Genomic DNA, 18,637 nt, shown 5'->3' with positions numbered 1-18,637 from the left:
GGCGCAGATCTTTGTCGCGACAGCGAGCCGCGCGAGTGACGTCACCAAGGGCCTTCAGTCGTCCCAGACAGTTCCGGTCCGGCTGCCTCAACAACGAACCTCATTTCGAGTCCCAGATATGAACAGCGTGGGCGAGGCTTGCACGGATCTGAAACAGGACTACGACCAGTGCTTCAACCGCTGGTTCGCCGACAAGTTTTTGAAGGGAGACCGGAGCGGCGACCCGTGCACCGAGAGCTTCCGGTCCTATCAGCGATGTGTGCAGAAGGCCATCAAGGACAAGGAGATCCCGGTGGACGGGGTGGACTTCATGGGGCCCAACAAAGAACGGCCGGAGAATTAGCGGAGGCTGGAAACGGACTGTGGTGGGCGCAGCCGCAGACGGGAACTGTCTGTCTGTCTGTCTGTGTGGAGCTTCTGCTGGACGCCAGCGGCTGGAGTGCACGTCCGACTTGCTCCCTCTGTGAGCCTCCAAGAGTCCAGCTGACGTCATGGCCGCAGACCTGGCGCAGTTGACACCTTTTATGAAACGGCGGCGTTGTTGACTAACAAAAAGCCACAGAGTTAAGAAGCGGACTCGCCAACTTCTTTGCCTTGTGTTTTCTTTCTTTGACTGCAGTGGCTGCCGACGTCTTGACCTTTTTGACCTCGGAGCCCCACAGATGGGACTGGGACCTGAAGTGGTGTGTCACTCCTGTTTTAACTTTGGTTTCTGTTTTGACACGGTAATCCACCTTGTCAAATGACATGTAACTTGTGCGCTCATCCAACTAGTCCAGCATCTCAGAACCCTCCATAATTACGTCATAATTACATCGACAGAAGACGTCAAAATAAACAAATAAACTGCAGACAAGACACAAGTGAAGTGCAAAGTCCAGTCATTGTTTTCAAATGAAGCGTTGCTCTCACACATGCATACTGCACACATGACCTGAAACATAGAGCGCGACACTGCATGTCCTGCTGTCTGTGACAAGCAAACAACTGGCCAACTCATGGAGCCGCAGACACTTGAGGATTTTCTCATCCTCAAGTGTCTGTCAGAGACTCTGCTGACCCTCAGAGCACATCACATCAGCGGCAGATTCTCTCACAGCTTCTTCCAAGCCTGGAATCTCGCGGGATCTCAGCGAATAAAAATGAGGTGGAAACGTCACAACAAGAGGAAAACACAACTGTGTGGGTCGAAAGGAAATCCAGAAGAAACTCCATCGTAACTCAGTGACAGGAGCTGAAGCCTGCAGATGGAGCAGGGCGTGAATGAAAGGACCGGGTGAGCACAGCTGCAGACTGGAGCGAGACTTCTCATGTTTGGAAACCCCAGTCACTCTGCCCACCCGCATGGCTGTCCACGATGATCTTTCTCAGAAGCAAATATCACCGTCATTGCAAAAAAAAAGTGCACTTCTCCAGCCTCAGTTCCCCAAACCTTCAATATCAGTCGAGCTGGAGATGACTTCCCTCAACCCACTAAACAAGTGGGCTTCCGTCACACATGCGATGACACGGCAGCATGGGAAGCCAGATGGAGGTGTCTCCCTGACCGAGGACACCTGGACCTCCAGTCCACACTGTGTGAGGTGCAAACTAGTGTTGGTCCTCTCCCAGACAGCACATATACTGGGTGGAGGTCTTGAGCATTCATTGAACAATATACCGGGAATAGCAGGGGGGTGGGTTCAAACTACGCAGCACCATGGCTGACGGTGAGATCATCCAGCAAGTGTCGAGGCATACTGCTCCTCGGACATGGGGCAGTGTCTGACTGCTTGTGTTTTGGTGAAGCTCGGATTCAGGTGCTGTTAAAGTGGTGGAAAATACATTTATTTCAAAAACATCAGGGATCGGTTGATGCCAGAAATATAACAAATAAATAGAGAAGCGGCAATGAAACAAGTACATAAACCATAACCGACTGAATAAACAAAGAACAAGTACGTTTCACTTCTGGTTGGTCCCTTATCAGTGGACACTGTCCATGAATCCATGAAGGACTTGGCCCTTTTTCATGTCTTGTTCCAAGGAAAAGACGAAGACGGGTGCATTTCAAAGTGGCGGGGGTCCATGGCGGCTGACCCCACTGACCTTCTCCTCGGCTCCTCCTGGTACTCGGACATTTCCGAAGTTCTTCTGCTGACTTGGAGACAGACTGAGACGGGCAGTGCTGAAGGACGTGATGCACCCCCTGCTGGTGATCTGCAAGTTTACAGTGGTGGCATAGCTGGCGCGCACGAGGGCCGGCCTGCCGCATGCAGCAGCGTGGCGGCTGCTCGCCTCGACACTGGCTTGATGAGGGCGCTGGTCCTGCTCCAAACAGATGGAGGCTCTGCCCGGGCAGGCTGGCATGATGTAGGGACAGATCAGCTGACTGCGGCAGTGACCTTCGTCCAGATGCTGCTCCTGGGCTCCTGGAGAGCACCTTTCTGGGGGGCCCTCCCAAGAGCCACTGCCTATGTGGTCCCCAGAGTCCGACCGTGAAGAGGGTGGTGTGGTGTTGGTACCTTCCTTCGCTGGAGACACTGAGGATGTGGGCTTCTGTCCTCGGGTTGGAGGAGAGCCCGATCCTGGAGGGGCTTCAGAAGGGGTCCAGGGTGATCCAGATACAGAGCTCCTGGGCTGTGGGGCTGGGATATGTGTAATGGTACTGGCTGGAAGCTCACGGCGCTCCACCCTGGGTCCCTGCAGGTGATGAGCGCTCCAACTTCTGTGGAGGCTCCCGGTCCTGCTGCTAGAGAAAAGAGGGACAGGAGGAGGGGTGGGGCATGTGACCAACCCCTGATGCTGCTGCTGAAGAGTCAAAGTTGAAGGAGTCCGGCCAGAGTGCCTTTTGGCAATGCTTTGATTGATAGACTGGCTGATGTGGGAGGCTGCCAGAGACCTGGCAAACGTTGACGGGGGGCGTGGCCCTGAGGGTTCAGTCGAAGGGTCCGGCCGAGACGGGAAGGCTCTTGACTGTGAAGGCGCCGGAGATCCAGCAAGAACCGGGATCTGAGGCCGGGCGCCGTCCTCAGGCCGGCGAGACGCTCTAGATGCGCAACAGGGAGCATGCGGGGTTCGAGAGGATCCGGGCTCAGAGCAGTGCGGCTGCCGGCAGCTGAAAGGAAAAGAGCAAATGGTTGGAAGTGGTGTAGCAACTCCAGATAACCTGGGTGGCACCACTGACTTGGGTCAACAATGAAGGCAAGTCACAGTAAACCAGAGGAGCCTCACCTGCTGGCAGGGAGTTGGGCTCTCTTGTGAGGACTCCTCCTGGCCTCAGTCTGGGTGGGTTTCCCCAGCGCAGCTTGTGTGTGGCTCTGTGTCGAGTCATAGCCCCTAACATCCTGGTGGTTCTCATCCAGTGTGGCCCGGGTTGGTGCTGGTTCTTGGGCTGTGGTCTCTCTTGGATCCATGCTGCAGCTGACATTGAGACGCGGTAAGAACGAGGTCCGGGGAACGAGGTCCACAGACCTTATCTACCTACCTGACAACCTTCCACGGAGACAGATCCTGGCTCGGAATTCTTGGGACGTCCGAGCGCACTGCGGGGATCAGGGTGAGGAAGTCCCTTGGCCTGGAGAGAGTCGCTCTGTGGGCCCCAGAGGGTGGGGACTTGAGTCGGCTCGCATTCTCTTGCTGGCCAGCTACACAAGAGGAAGACATGTTTAGTTGAAGCCAAGTCCGGCTGCCCGAGACTGTGGTGACGTGGGCCCACCTGGGCTGGAGATCTCTGGGCTCAGTGGAGATACCTGGTTCTTGTCCAACCCTGCTTGGTTCTGATTGCTCTGGGCTTCTGTTTTCGACTGGAACAGATCATGGTCAGAGCCTGTGGGAGAAGCAGAACTTCGTGACCCCCAGGACCTTGGTCTTTGGTTGGTGGGGACCTTAACTCCTGCATTCCAGCGGCTGTACATCCGAGCCAGGGTTTGAACCCGGTTCAGAATCCGCTCTGAGTTCTGGATCACCACTGGGTCACAGTCACTGGTGGTGCTTGACTCAAACAGCTTGATACCCTCCAGGTAGGAGCCCAGACCCTGGTGCACGGTCAGGTCCTGCTTGGTGTCAGTCTCACTGACCTGATTCCAGCCTGGCCCGGTCTGTTCCTGCACGCAGGACTCAGCTTTAACATCGGCTTGGACCTCTATGGTCAGCGTCTCTGGAGCTTCCTGAGCCATATCTTCGGTTTCCGCTCCAGATTTTGACGGTCCACTGTCTTTCACGACTTGTCGCGTCGTAGGCCTCCACATCGAAGGGCTAGGTTGGCCGGGATGGGGTGCCTGGTCCACCTCTGGAGTCGGGTGATCCGGTCCTGCGGTTTGACTCTTGCTCTCACAGTGGGGCGGTTCCAAAGATCTGCTCCTTGATGCTCCAGGTCCCTGATCATCTCCAGTAAACTCAGAGCTGAGGAAGTGTCGGACCTCCTCCACCTGGCTCTGGTCCAGGCGGGAGGCGCTGGTGGCACACTCACGCCTGGAGCCGCACGGTTCACTGTCTTGACTCTGGTCTCTGAGCGAGGTGCTGGTCAGGCTGAGGGACTCAGAGAGCTCCAACCGCTCCTCCGCCAGCCTCTGTGAGTGGCCCAGCACTCCACGATCTTCGCTGGAGTCACTCTGGTGGAGAGCACCGCTGGCTTCCATCTGGCCATGGTGGTGGGCCACTGTGGGACAACTGTCCTCCGTGTCTGTCAGCAGCGCAGCTTCTTGAGGGACAGAAGTGGCGTCATGATCCAGCTCTGGAGGAGGATCCGGAACCTGTCCTAGATGTTCCAGAATCTGATGAGGAGAGAGATAGAGGGATCAGCCAGCGCTTCCACTGAGGTCAGGGTCTGGAGGTCTGTTACCACAGGCTTGGGAGGAGAGTGGGGTGTCTCTCGGCTTCTCGTCTGCTGGTCGATGATCTCCAGAATCTCCTCAGTGATTGACAGTGTGGGCGGGGCCACGTAGGCCAAGTCCTCCTCCTCCTCCTGTGCGTCAGAGAAACCAGGTCATCACTGTGTCAGCTGGGACACAGCATTTATCTGACATCACCTCTGGAATGGATCGAGACACTCACAACGTTTGAGCTCCTACGAGGAACCTCAGCGAACAAACGCTTGTTAAACTCATCTCTGAGACTTGGCTGCACCAAAGCACCCAGCAGCTCATTTCACCCTCAGATCTCATTGTCCTGTGTCGACAGGCAACATTCTCTGCGGTCGCGTCTCTCCACTTCACAACTTCTCTCCACTTTGCTTCGGCAGCTTTTCTGTGCCCAACACCACGGTTTGTTGATGTCTCAATAGAAGAGTGAACAAACGCCGCCAATATCCAAGTGTTGTCACCTTGGCAGCAGGAGAGCTGCATGTGTTGATGTGAACCAAGGCAGAGGAGCGCCTCAGAGAACCTGTGAGGACCACTCCATCTCATCAAAGAAACAGGGATCCAGAGAGTCAGAGTCCACCAGTGTCATGATCCAAGGTTCCCTGGATTCAACATCACTTTCAAACGACCACGGTGAACCACAGTCCACCACACTCTCCACAGCTGTCACACGCCGCGGAGCTGGAGAGCGCCGTCACCCTCTCCTCATGTTCACGTGTGAAGGTCCAATGCAGCCAGTGAGCCGTGTGTTTATCCAGTGTATGGGCAGATGCAGAAGTGTCACCGTGGAGACTGTGTACTATATTGTGTACGGTGAGTTATCGGCCGTAACTAAACCACCAGGATGTGGAGTCTAGCAGACCCAGCCAAGCAGCAGAGGATCTGGTCGGACGACATGCACGACGCTGACAGTGGTTGACACAACAAGCGACATGTAGCGTGAAAGGAGCGCCATCCTATGGCGGGGTTGCCTGACCCCAAACTCCGTCCATGGCTCACATGGCATGTGCCAGCCAGGACTTTCCAACATGTTACACTGCAGGAGTGAGGATGTGTTGGCGAGGCACCGTCTCCACCACCAAGGAGTTGGTCAGCCTCTGTCTCTCTGTCTGCCTGCCTGTCTGCCTGCCTGCCTGCCTGTCTGCCTGTCTGTCTGCCTGTCTGCCTGCCTGTCTGTCTGTCTGCCTGTCTGCCTGTCTCTCTGCCTGTCTGTCTGCCTGTCTCTCTGCCTGTCTGTCTGCCTGCCAGTCTCTCTGCCTGCCTGTCTGTCTGTCTGTCTGTCTGTCTGTCTGTCTGTCTGTCTGTCTGTGTACAAACTAACTTGCAAACTCATGATCAGACCTGAGCGGAGTCATTTTCAGAGCCTCGGAGGAGATCCTCTGTGACACAGATTGGTCCAATGCAACCCTTTCCCACTTCCCCACTTTTAAACAACAGGGCAAACTTTGATCGTTTACAAATGTCACTAACTATTGAAGCTTATCCGTTAGCTCCGTTCGATCAGCTAGCTCTGTTAGCTCAATTAGCTCCGTGCACTCTGCTAACAGAGTTAGCTCAGCTAGCTGGGTTAGTGCTGCGGTGTCACAGGTCCAACAAGGATCACCCCATGGTTCTGTGGTGGAGGCGTGTGGTCTCGTTCGACCGGCTGCTTCGCTGCGAGCGCGTCTGGCTGTAGGAGCACCAACAACATGAGCGAATCCATGTGACCTGATCACGTGGGTAACCGTTCATGATCCAATGTCACCATGTCGCCCGTGAAACTGGCTCCTTTCCCGCAGCACCCCTCTCACCGCCGCCCACCGGCTGATAGACACGGGTGTGAGGGGCCTGGCCTGGCTCCGAGTGCTTTTGACTTTCGCTTCTCTCCAGGTTCTCACCTGCTCCCTCGGCTGGTCACCATGGGGCTCAGCCTTCAGCTGGAGGACACAGGACGTGACGTCACCGGGTGTAGCCTGGCCGTCGCTCTGCGGACAGAGAGAGAGAGCAGCAAGGGTGTTGAGCTCCCAGAGCGGCACCGTGGTCATGAGTCACCTGTGACTGACCTTCAGATCTGCTGGATCTGTGGACAGAATGACGGACAGCAGTTAGTCACGACTGAGAGGAGCAGCATGTGGCTGTGGGACCGGCTCACCTGAGCGCCTCCTGCACACTCTGTGAGACGAGCTTCTGTCCAGCAACAGGTGGCGCCCCCTCCTGCCCCTCTCCGGAGTGGACGGCAGCAGCAGACCTTGAGGTTCTGGACACAGCCACTGGTGAGCTTCAGTGATCCAGCACCATAAAGCACCGGCACCGCTGTCACGGCACACACTTGCCTGAGTGACGGCGGCTGCGCTGATGCGCTGGAGAGCGCTCCGGCGCTCGTGTGGAGCACTGCTGCGGCTCTGAGCGGGCGGCTGGAAGACAGAAGCCGTGTCAGCGATCCGCGGCCACCCAGCGTGTGGACGAGGGAGCGGCTCGGTACTCACACACACACTGGTTCCCCAGCAATCTTCTGGCCTGCAACAGGAAACAACTCGAGCGTCAGACAACAGGGCGAGAAAAGCTCGCGTCTCTTACCAGCGGGGGGCACCTGAGGACCGGTGAGCGGACGACTACCTCCGCGCCATGCGCTCGGTGGGGAAACTTTTCTCTGACCTTTGACTGCATTTCCCCAAAACTGGCCGCGAGCCAGTGTTTGTCTGTCAGCGCGCGGCGGACACGCACCTTGTGTGGCAGCGATGCCGGATGATTCTCCACCATCACTTTCTTCAGGAAGTGAACCCACAACCTTTTCTCCTCTTGGTTTCTCGTCTGAAACAATGGCACGATGAGGCGACAGTGCAGCGCAGGAATGGTGCCGCTCTCACCTGCACCGTGTGCTGATCCTTCAGGATGTTCTGGTCCCACACGCGGAAACTCAGCGGCTCCTTCAGCGTTTCCACCAGCGCCAGGTTGCAGCACTGCGGCGCCACACAAGGTCAGCGGCAACACGTGGCAGCGGATTGGACAAGACGGGATGGGAGCTTACGAAGATGTGGGAGCTGTAGACGAAGCGCTGGAGCTTCTTCTTGGTGATCAACAGCATCTTCTCAAACAAGAAGAACGCTCGCTCCTTCTTCACCTTCTGGACTCTGAAAGAACCTTCCAGAAGCAGATCACCAAAGCCAGCCAGACTGGGTCCAGTCCAGTTCACCAGCGACGCCTCAATTTCCTGCAAAGCCAAAGGTCAGAGTCCAGGGTGCAGCGGCCCATCAGAGACGAGGCACCTTCAGTCGGACGGACAGCTCCTGTCTTCGCTTCATGTCGTTGATGTACCAGGCCACGGCCGTCATGGTGACCAGGGCCTCCTCCACCACCTGGAAGCCAGGGTCACTGGGCTCCACGTGTCGGCAGAGTTCCTGGGGACGAGGCAGAGAAGCAGCCTCCTCACTCTCCGCACTGACTGGGCCACGTGAACACGGCTCTACCTGCAGCAGCAGGTGGTACTTGAGGATCCGCTGCACCGGCTTCAGCAGGTACGTCTCCACAGGCAAACTCTGGTTCAGACTGCTTTGTCTCTCGGTGAAGAAACCACAGATGGTGTCGTTTTTCAGACACTGATGCAGGAGGGACACACAGCTGCGGACACGCACGCACGTGCGCACACGTGACTTCACAGAGGGGACACCACAGTGGCGGCAAGGTGTGTGTGCGTGAGACGATGTGAACTTACTTGGGATAGTTCATACAGTAAAGTGTGTAGATATCAAAGTCTTCACTCTGAAAGAGAGACCGGAATCAAGTTCTTCACTCTCACTACCATCTTCATCACATCATCATCATCATCACCACCATCTTTATCTTCATCACCATCATCACCATCTTCATCACCATCGTCATCATCATCATCATCATCCTCACCATCACCACCATCATCACCTTCATCACCATCATCACCATCACCATCATCATCACCTTCATCATCATCATCATCACCATCATCATCATCATCATCACCACCATCATCATCATAATCATCATCATCTTCATCACCATCTTCATCATCATCATCACCATCTTTATCTTCATCACCATCACCATCATCACCATCATCATCTTCATCACCATGTTCATCACCACCATCATCATCATCATCATCATCATCCTCATCACCATCGTCGCCATCATCATCTTCATCACATCATCATCATCATCACCACCATCTTTATCTTCATCACCATCATCAACATCTTCATCACCATCGTCATCATCGTCGTCATCATCCTCACCATCATCATCACCTTCATCATCATCATCATCATCACCATCATCATCATCATCTTCATCATCATCACCACATCATCATCACCATCATCATCATCATCATCATCACCATCATCATCATCATCACCATCATCATCATCACCACATCATCATCATCACCACCATCATCATCATTTTCATCATCATCATCATCATCATCATCACCATCTTTATCTTCATCATCATCATCATCACACCATCATCATCACCATCATCATCATCACCTTCATCATCATCATCATCACCGTTATCATCATCATCATCACCATCATCATCATCATCATCATCACCTTCATCATCATCATCATCATCCTCACCATCATCATTGTCATCATCACCATCATCACCATCTTTATCTTCATCACCATCACCATCGTCATCATAATCATCATCATCATCTTCATCACCATCTTCATCATCATCATCATCATCATCACCATCATCATAATCATCATCACCATCTTCATCATCGTCATCACCATCATCATCATCACCATCACCATGATCATCGTCATCGTCGCACCATTTACCTGCCATTAAAGTGGTGCATTGCTCTGCTGACTGGCTTTTGTCTTTCCCTCCTCGCACACACACATAGCACCATAGAACAAAGCAGGCCTACTCACTCTTTCAACAAAGCACTCGGCGATGGCAGCAGCGTGGCCACTTCTTTTCAAGTCCTCCAACAAGTCTCTGAAAAAAACACATGAGTGAGCACTCGCACATCATCGCCACGCACACACACAGTGCGTGGAACATAGTTCAGACATGACAGCATGGCTCGCGTGTGCGTGTGCGTGTGCGTGTGCGTGTGCGTGTTCATGCACACCAGAGCTCCACGAGCAGCGGAGGCAGTTGTAACAGCCCAGAGAGCAGCTGGGGGAGGGGTGAGGGGGGTCAAATGCTCTCACTTTCTCATACGATATTTCCCATGAGAACTTGGGGCAGGAAGTCTGGATGGAATAAGAATGTGTGTGTGTGTGTGTGTGTGTGTGTGTGTGAAGTGTGAAAACAGGACCCTAAAAGCAGGGAGGCTTGTATAACTCCAACGTCTGTTTCACCGTCCTTCTGAGGACATTCCTGCCTGGTGATGTCATTTTCTTCCTTCTCCAGCCAGCACTCCTCAGGCCAGAGTGGCCCATTTCCATCCACTTTCCATCCAGTCTGAAGCACACCTGGACGGACGCACAGACCTGTTGAACTGGTAGATGTCCTCGATGTTGCAGAACAAGGTGCTGACATCTTCTGAGCTCAGAGGCAGAGCCTTGCAGTCCACAATGGGCCCCAGATAGTCCTGGAAACAGAGAGAAATCCTCACGGCGCTGCCTTCTGCTGAAGAGGAGGGGTGACACAGCGTGTCTCGCTCCTGCACCAGACAGGGAAGAGACATCCCTCACCTCCACCACGCTCTTCAGGTCCCGAACATATGCTTGCTCCGTCTCCACGATCTCCAGGAGCACGCGCTCCCGGCGCGACAGTTGGCGGGCGGGCGGCGGGAGCAGGGCCCCGTCCCCCGCTGCCTCCAGGGGCCTCAGGTCCAGACTGATGTCGGAGATCGGCGACAGCCAAGAGGACGACGAAGACGATGAGGACGAGGAGCGGGAGGCTTCGTGCAGGGACACGGAGGAGGTGGACGAGGAGAGGGACGCTGGACCGGAGGAGCCGCCTCGGTCTGATGACATCATCTCGTCAGCCATGGCGCTCAGCGATGACAGCGAGCTCCGCCATGTTTCCGCTGCCAGGGAGAAGAAGATGGACGGGCTCAGTGCAGGCCGCTCCCCCCTGGGCCTGTGGGTCTCCTCACCAGTGTTGATCAGTGACCTCTGGCTGCCGTGCTGTGACCCCTCCGGCATGATGCGATGACATCCCACCACAGCCAAGCTCTGCCGAGGAAAGGAAGCGTCAGCCTGTGCGTGCGTGCGCGCGCGCCTGCGAGCCAGCTGCTGCCCAAACTATTTACAACCTCTTGCTTCCTGTCATGTGACCACTCTCAATGAGCGCCGGAGCAGCTGTCAGTCAACATTCAGGAGAGCTTCACCCCCGACTCTGATTGGGTCCCACTCTCACGAGCTACCGACCCGGCCCAAGTGGGTATTTGCTCACCTCTCCATGACGACACCTTACAACCGCAAACACTGCTCCTTCCTGTCTGCCGGCGTGTGTGTGTTTGACCGTTACACACGAGCACAATAGCTGCTAAGTCAACAGGCTCCCATCACACAGCGAGTCCAAGCGCTGGTCCCTGCCAGGCTCCACACGCACGAGCCCACCACCGCCAGCTCACCTTCAGCTCGCTGTCGCTCCGCTGGAGCGCGTCATCACTTCCTCGCGGCTCATAACTCCATCGTGTCCAACACGTCGCATGTCATCGTGCCACCGACCAAACCGGTGGATCGGCTACTCAGAGGGCGCCGCCGCACGCGACCAGACCCCGAGCGCGCGTGTACCTCAGAAGAACGTCCACGTCCTCCCGCTCCCGCGTCCCAGTTGTTGAGCAGCCAGGTTCCGCTCCGAGTTGAACAGCAGCTGCGCACCGCGTCACCTCGAAGGGAAGAAAAGAAAGTGTGGAAGCCAGGACGGCGGAGGGACCCGCCCCTCTCGGAGGAGGAGAAACAAGAGGAGGTGGGAGCATCAGGAGTAGCTTCTGGGTCAGGATCGGACGAGGAGAACATCTGGCACTGCGGGGAGACGCAGTGAAAGCCCCTCCACCGGCGCCAGACTTGGGGACACGAGGTGCTCGAGGCTCCCGCCAGTGGCAAGTCACGTCAACTTGTCCGTGCGAGTGGTGCGCGCGACCTTGACTCTCAAGAGAACTGACGTCATGTCTCGGCAGCACAAGTCATAATGACTGGCTCCATCCGAGCGAGCTTTCAAGTGCAACATACAATCTGCGCGAGTCTGTTTCAACATGCAGGCCCCGCCCCCAGCAGCACTTTTGGAAGTGAGTAGGAACTTCACGTCTCAGTTTATTGAAATATTCCAAACAATCAGGGCCACAGAGAGCCGGGTCTGGGGTCACACGCCGCCGCCGCCGCCCGTCCTGAACTGGTGCCACAATCTGACCAGGGGCTCGCGCTTCTTCCAGATGAGCTCGTGGCCCCACAGGATGTACCAGCTGAAGCACACCACCACCACAGGTCACATTTGGGCCGAGTCACGACTTGCACCACTCACATTCCAAAGGCGGCTCCTCCGAGATGAGCAGCGTGATCCAAGAACCTCCAGCCCAGAAGCAAGCCAGCCGTATCCATGGCAATGATGGCTTTCAGAGCCTGGACAGAGGGGTTCGGTTCAGGGGCAGCAAGACAGGGGCAACGGTCTTGCTCTTACGTGTGCAGCGGCGAACGTAAACATGGGTAAGAAGACGATGGACAGCTCCCTGTCAGGCATTTTGGTGCAAACCATGGCCAAAACGGACATGATGGCGCCGGACTGAGGACACGACAGGAGCATGTCAATCACTTGTTTGATCTACAATGCAGCCGCTCACACTCACTGCGCCCAGGGACGCACCCAAGCGCCCGCTGGTCACTTTGCTGACGTAGCTGGCAAAAGTGGAGATCACACCTGGGCAGGCAGACAGACAGGTCGGTCGGTCGGTGCGTGTAGTCATGTTCTTGTGAGGACCCAAGACACCCAACATGTGAGAGCATTTTGGCTGGTCCACACAGAGTTTTGAGGGTTCGAACGTCAAGGGTCAAAGGGTTGAGGTGAGCCATGTGTTATGGCTGGTTAAGTCCTGCGGGAGAGGTGTGTGTGTGTGTGTGTGTGTGCCAGCGAGACCTGCAGAGAGGTAAACAGCCAGAAACTGTTCAGGACCCAGCAGAGACATGGCGCTGCTGGAGAAGTTCCACAGGACAAACATGTTGGTGGTGAGGTGCAGGAAGGAGGCATGGCTGAAGGTGGAGAGGAGCATTGGCAGGCACAGAGTCTCTGGGCAGGAGAGGACACACAGATGAGGGGAGGCCATGTGGGCCAGCTGACGGCTCATGACCTGAGAGGACACTCACTGGAGGCGGGGTCGGCAGTGAAGTACTTGATCATGTGACGCTGCAGAGACGGAAGCCTCCAGCAGCCAAAAATCAGCAGATTGACGGCGACGACGCCTGCCGCAGAAGCAGCACGCTGCTGGCTCAGCACACAAGTCGCTGGGTGATGACATCATCAAGCAGCGGCTCACCTGACACGGTCCGCTGGCCCTCGGTCAGACTCCTCCACCACAGGTTGACCTGCAGCCATCAAGCAAAGCAAGCGGGGAGTGTCCTGAAGCGTCTGGAAAGGAGTTGTTGCTTATGTGTGTGATCTTAGTGATCTACAAATCCCAGCTTCACCAAATCTACTGCTTCTTAATGATGATTCCGGCTTGACTTTGTCCCTCCAACAAAAAACGCTTTTATGGACTTGCCTTACTGCTGCAAAGAAGACACTTGCTTTGAGATGGAAACCACCCCACTCTCTGTCAATATGGCAATGGACGAACACCCTACTGTGCAAATGGAGAGATCGGTTGCACGAATGCATGCTGTGTGAAAACTCAACATATATTCAGATCAGAGACAGAGTGGAAAACCACTGTGTATAACACTGTCTGTTTTTTGTCCTTTTTCATTTTAATATATACAGTGGTACCTCTGTCCTCGACCACAGTCCGTTCCAGACGGCCGATCGAGAAGCGATTTGTTCGAAATCGGAGTCGATTTCTCCCATTACAATGAATGGAAAAAGCCTTAAAACAGGCTTTGGTAGGAGTGACTGCAGAGCGTCTGCTGCAGGTGGCTGTTCCTCTGTGTGTGTGGCCGCTGCATGTGGGAGGGGTTGCCCAGTGAGTGACGTGTCTCTCCAGAAGGGAAGAGGTGCCCGGTGCGTGTCCAGCTCTGAATGTGCGCTTCTGTGCAGTTTGGCTGTGACAAAGTCATAAACCAAGTCACGCTCTGTCCCAGACTGGCCTCATCCCTGTCCCAGCTCCAGCCCACAACAGGACAGAGGACCCTGGAGTAGGACCTCCCCGTGACACTCGACCACGGTCCAGTGCGGAGACAGGAAAGGTTTCACACCTCAATATGAAGAACAAACAGGAAGCTGGGAGGGCGGTGTTCATGTAAATGCATTGCATTTCTAACAAATTGCTAATACAAAATTTGATACAAAAAAAAAAAAAAAAAAGCAAACCAAGTGAAGCCTGACCCCAGAGGCTTGGCCATCCTCACCTCTTTACGGAAACCTCCTCGTTTCTGAGGCCGCAGGTTCTCCAGCCAATCAGCTCGCAGCTGGTCGAAGTAGCTCTGGACCCGACTCTTCAAACTCTCATACTGCCAGATGGCTGCGGCGCCAAAGGAGCAGCTGGAGAACTGAGGGTGATGGAGGAGGAGATGAGACAACAGCTCCAACTGGGACCACATCTACGCAGGCCTCTGTCCGTCTGGAGGAGAAACTTCTCACTGATCCTACCTTTGGTCTGCTCACACAAACTTCACAGAGGCCTCGGACCTGACAGACGGAGGGCAAGAGGAGGAGAGGGAGGCGTGCGACGCGGCAATGACTTACCCCGAGCGTGAAGAGCAGAGGGCGGGCCAGTCGACTTGGCGGCACCCGTGGCAGGTGGCCCACTCCCTGCTCCTGCAGCTCCGGCTTCTTCTTCTTGGAGATTTTCCTGAATTCACGTCGTTGCTGGAAGGTTAGGCTCCACCTGCCGGACAGCGCTCATCAGCACAGACAAGGTCACATCACGAGGGTGAACACTTGAACAGGGACAACCTTCTAGTGAGAGTCAAGTATGTGGTCGTTCGGACAACCAGCGTGACCTCCTCCATCATGAACCTCATGGGTCGTGTGTCTCCCGCCTGACACGCTCTGACAGACGCACTTCTGGAGGTGACTCTGACTCCCGAGTCACTAACACGGCAGGGGTCGCTGCTGCCCAGTGACCATCGCATCAAGTCACACGAGCGTCTCTTCCATTGTCAAACATGTCACGACGGGAGCTCTCTCTGACACCGGTTTGTCTCTACAGACAGAGTGTGCAACGACACGACACGACGCACGCACGCACACGCGATCACAGCCAGCTCGGAGGAACCGGTGGAACTCTGACAACCGAACCTCGAAGTCGCTCCTTCGGCGGCCGCTGGCGTTCCGTTACTCCCGGGGCTCCGACACACAGCTCCACCGGCGAGTCTGCGCTGGAGGAGGCAGCTTCTCCACGCCATGGCGGGGGCGGAAGAAGCGGACGAATGAAAGAGGTCATCTGGAGCTGCAGCGACCCCTGGCGGGAGCCCACGGTGAGCAGGCACATCGCCTTTCTGAATTCAGTATCATCTGAATGAAATGAAAGAATGTCAGATATCGGCACCGACAGGTGAGTTTTCAAAAACAAACGATAAAAAAAAAAACGATTTTGTTTTTTTTAAATGCGCGACTTTTATTCTGAAGGTTTCCCTGGGAGGATGCGGAGCAGGTGTTTCCGGTGGTTGTGTCGGTGAGGCTTAGGTTCCGCTGGGCTCGGCTCGGTATCGTACTCTCTGTTGCAGCAGACGCAGGCGTGATTGCGGGGCAAGGATGGCGGCCCAAGCCCTCCACAGCCGGGCCGGGTCGGAGGGCAACAGCCCCACCTCCGTCACTGGTCGGCTGCCACACAGTACCGGGCCCGAACTCGACTTCAGATCAGCGGCCCGCATAGACGATCTTAACCGGCTCATTCAGGAGTTCAACAAACACGACCAGCGGGAGTACGACGACCAGCGAGCCTTGGAGATCCACACTGCCAAGGACTTCATCTTCTCCATGCTGGGTGAGCCGCGCGCGCACACGCATCCGCATCTGGGCCGTCACGCGCGTGTGTCCGTGGTCTCAGCGCGTCCACACCGTTTCCAGATGCGTCTAACCGCTTTGGTTCTCGCTCCAACAGGAATGGTCCAGAAGCTGGACCAGAAACTGCCGGTGGCCAACGAGTACCTGCTGCTGTCAGGAGGCGTCCGGGAGGGGGTGGTGGACATGGACCTGGACGAGCTGAGCCTCTACGCTCGCGGCACAGACTACGACATGGACTTCACCTTGCTGGTGCCGGCGCTGAAGCTCCACGACCGGAACCAGCCGGTGACCTTGGACATGCGTCACTCTGCTCTGGGTCACTCCTGGCTCAGCCTCCGTCTCTTCGACGAGGGAACCATCAACAAGTGGAAGGACTGCTGCACGCAGGTGGACCACGTCAGCGGGAACACCAACTACTTCTTCTCCCCGACGCTGGTGGCCGACTGGTTCTACCAGTCCATCTCGCTGGTCCTGCTGGAGGTCCAGAAGAAGCCTCAGAGAGGGATCCCCCGGGTGGAGAAGGTGGAGCGTAACGGCACGGTCATCTCCGTCATCCTGGGCGTGGGCAGCAGCCGCATGCTGTACGACATCGTCCCCGTGGTCTCCTTCAAGGGCTGGCCGGCGGTGGCTCAGAGCTGGCTGATGGAGAACCACTTCTGGGACGGCAAGATCACCGAGGAGGAGGTGATCAGCGGCTTCTACCTGGTGCCCGCCTGCTCCTTCAAAGGTCACAAGGAGAACGAGTGGAGACTGTCGTTTGCCAGGAGCGAGGTGCAGCTGAAGAAGTGCATCTCCTCCTCCCTGATGGCGGCGTATCAGGCCTGCAAAGCCATCATCGTCCGGCTGCTGTCGCGGCCCAAGGCCGTCAGCCCCTACCACCTGCGCAGCATCATGCTGTGGGCCTGCGACCGCCTGCCCTCCAGCTACCTGGCTCAGGAGGACGGCGCCGCTCACTTCCTGCTGGGACTCATCGACGACCTGCAGCACTGCCTGCTCAACAAGACGTGTCCCAACTACTTCATCCCTCAGTGCAACATGCTGGAGCACCTGGGCGACGAGGCGGCCGTGCTGCACGCGCGCAAGCTCTCCTCCGTGCGCTCCGACCCGGCCGAGCACCTGCGCTCCACCGTCGAGCAGGCCAAGGCCGCCAACCGGCTGACGCTGGACCTGCAGTGGCGCGGGAGCTCCGGCAGCCTGCCCTCGCCGCAGTCGGACGCCGGAGGAGAGAGCCAGCCCGACGACCGGCTGGCCAAGAAGCTGCAGCAGCTGGTCACGGAAAACCCCGGCAAGTCCATCTCCGTCTTCATCAACCCGGACGACGTGACGCGGCCGCACTTCCGCATCGACGACAAGTTCTTCTGAATGTAGCAGAATGCTCCGGAAGCAACTTCACTTCACCCGGTCGTGTGCAGGAGGCGGTCGCCCCCTGCTGGAGAGGATCAGGAGTCAGCCTCCTGAGGCGCCACAAGAGTCGCATTCACCTGGTCGTCCAAACCCTCTCCTGACTTCAACAAGATCACGAGCCACAGCTTCACCTTTTCTTAGGAACCCGACACTCCCGACCTTCACCAGCGACCGCGGATGTGTTTTCAAGTGCAATTAGCAAACACGCGTGCGCGCGCACGCGCGGGGACACTGTGGTGAAAACCGAGTCTCACTCTGAAGCTTTGTGCGTGCGGAGTTCAACCCCACCATTTTGTCATGGCAGCGGGGGGGTTTTACCTTTTGCTGCTGTTTGTTTCTTCAACACTGACGCTCACATTTCGTTCAATAAAAAAGTCTGAACCCATGTTCCTCCTCTTCCTTTCAGTGGACACCATTCCAGGCTGGAGAGGTCAGAGGTCACCCATAGAAGGAGGCGTCATGTTGTGTGTGGGAATGTTTCTGGGTGGGTGGCTGATGGCCCAGGTGACAGTGGGCAGATGGTCAGGTGAGGTTCTGTGGTGAACACAGCCATGGAGTTGGTCGTCAGCAGGTGTGTGAACGCTGACATCCCTTTGGACACACTTTGGTTTGCAACTGACTCTCATCTTGTTCACATCTTGGGCTTGTCTTGTTGGCCTTCAGAAACAAGGTTTCACTCTCAATTCAGCCCATCTGGTGGAAACGCTGGGCTCCAAGGTCAGAAACGTGTTTTTCAGTTGCCTCCTCACCAATGTTCCCTCAAACTTTTCATGCGTCTGAAGCGAACACACTAACTCTCTGAGCGGTCACCTGGACACCTGAAGTTGAGCGACACTATATATATATATATATATATATGTATATTGTATATGTACATATCGTATTCGCTGGTCACGGAAGAGTGAGCCAGTTCTTGAAGAGAAAGCAGCTCCTCAACATCAGCCAGCTCCAATAGTTCCCTTCAGATGGCAGCTCTTCCAGTTGCTCTTCCTTCCACGCTGTGGATGTAGCGCTGTCAGAAGCCCTGTCGTCCGGAAAGTGCAGTCATTTATATTCCGTTCTGGATGAATTTTTGTTTTTGTGCGCTGAGATCATATCAGCTGGTGCATGCAGTTGCGCATACACACCTCTAGGGGGTGGTATTTCGCAGCATGCCACGAGTCGGGAGCCCACGGTGAGCTGCCGCGCCTCTGCTCCTCGGTGGACCGTGGCGCGTGGCGGTAGGAGAGCAGGGGCTGTGTCTCCAGCGTCTTCTGGTTCATCACCGGCCACCTTCTGCAGCTGAAGCAGGGGGCTGCAACAGC

General features: G+C 55.8%; 3 protein-coding genes across 9 annotated transcripts; 2 read left to right on the top strand and 1 right to left on the bottom strand.

Moving 5' to 3' along the window:
- Window positions 1–12: 12 nt before the first annotated feature.
- triap1 (TP53 regulated inhibitor of apoptosis 1) lies at window positions 13–863 on the top strand. Its single transcript, XM_053855526.1, has one exon. It carries the CDS (start codon window positions 119–121, stop codon window positions 341–343), a length of 225 nt encoding a protein of 74 aa, XP_053711501.1. The 5' UTR covers window positions 13–118; the 3' UTR covers window positions 344–863.
- A 309-nt stretch (window positions 864–1,172) lies between these two features.
- On the bottom strand, window positions 1,173–15,340 carry plekhg2 (pleckstrin homology domain containing, family G (with RhoGef domain) member 2). Of its 7 annotated transcripts, none has more exons than XM_053853271.1 (23): window positions 14,877–15,185; window positions 14,667–14,808; window positions 14,330–14,470; window positions 10,927–11,005; window positions 10,520–10,857; window positions 10,316–10,416; window positions 9,749–9,815; window positions 8,533–8,579; window positions 8,288–8,438; window positions 8,087–8,218; window positions 7,849–8,031; window positions 7,688–7,780; window positions 7,545–7,631; window positions 7,307–7,337; window positions 7,154–7,234; window positions 6,973–7,077; window positions 6,884–6,900; window positions 6,719–6,805; window positions 4,823–4,945; window positions 3,698–4,754; window positions 3,467–3,626; window positions 3,214–3,402; window positions 1,173–3,097 (listed from the first exon to the last, which is right to left on the bottom strand). In XM_053853271.1, exons 1-23 carry the CDS (start codon window positions 15,053–15,055, stop codon window positions 2,050–2,052), a joined length of 4,638 nt encoding a protein of 1,545 aa, XP_053709246.1. In that variant the 5' UTR covers window positions 15,056–15,185; the 3' UTR covers window positions 1,173–2,049. The 7 variants fall into 7 exon arrangements, 6 of the variants coding, with proteins under 6 accessions (XP_053709246.1, XP_053709419.1, XP_053709332.1 ...); XM_053853444.1 differs by lacking the exons at window positions 14,667–14,808; window positions 14,877–15,185 and adding exons at window positions 12,906–13,055; window positions 13,133–13,351 and having other exon boundaries at window positions 14,330–14,438; XM_053853357.1 differs by lacking the exon at window positions 14,877–15,185 and adding an exon at window positions 15,222–15,340 and having other exon boundaries at window positions 1,174–3,097.
- A 217-nt stretch (window positions 15,341–15,557) lies between these two features.
- Window positions 15,558–17,712, top strand: LOC128752937 (nucleotidyltransferase MB21D2). The gene is made up of 2 exons (XM_053854792.1): window positions 15,558–15,909; window positions 16,027–17,712. Exons 1-2 carry the CDS (start codon window positions 15,678–15,680, stop codon window positions 17,289–17,291), a joined length of 1,497 nt encoding a protein of 498 aa, XP_053710767.1. The 5' UTR covers window positions 15,558–15,677; the 3' UTR covers window positions 17,292–17,712.
- The last annotated feature ends 925 nt before the right edge of the window (window positions 17,713–18,637 follow it).

This window comes from Synchiropus splendidus, chromosome 1 (genome assembly GCF_027744825.2).
Source record: "Synchiropus splendidus isolate RoL2022-P1 chromosome 1, RoL_Sspl_1.0, whole genome shotgun sequence".
Taxonomy (NCBI): Eukaryota; Metazoa; Chordata; class Actinopteri; order Syngnathiformes; family Callionymidae; genus Synchiropus; species Synchiropus splendidus.
This window is presented reverse-complemented; position numbering and strand designations above follow the sequence as displayed.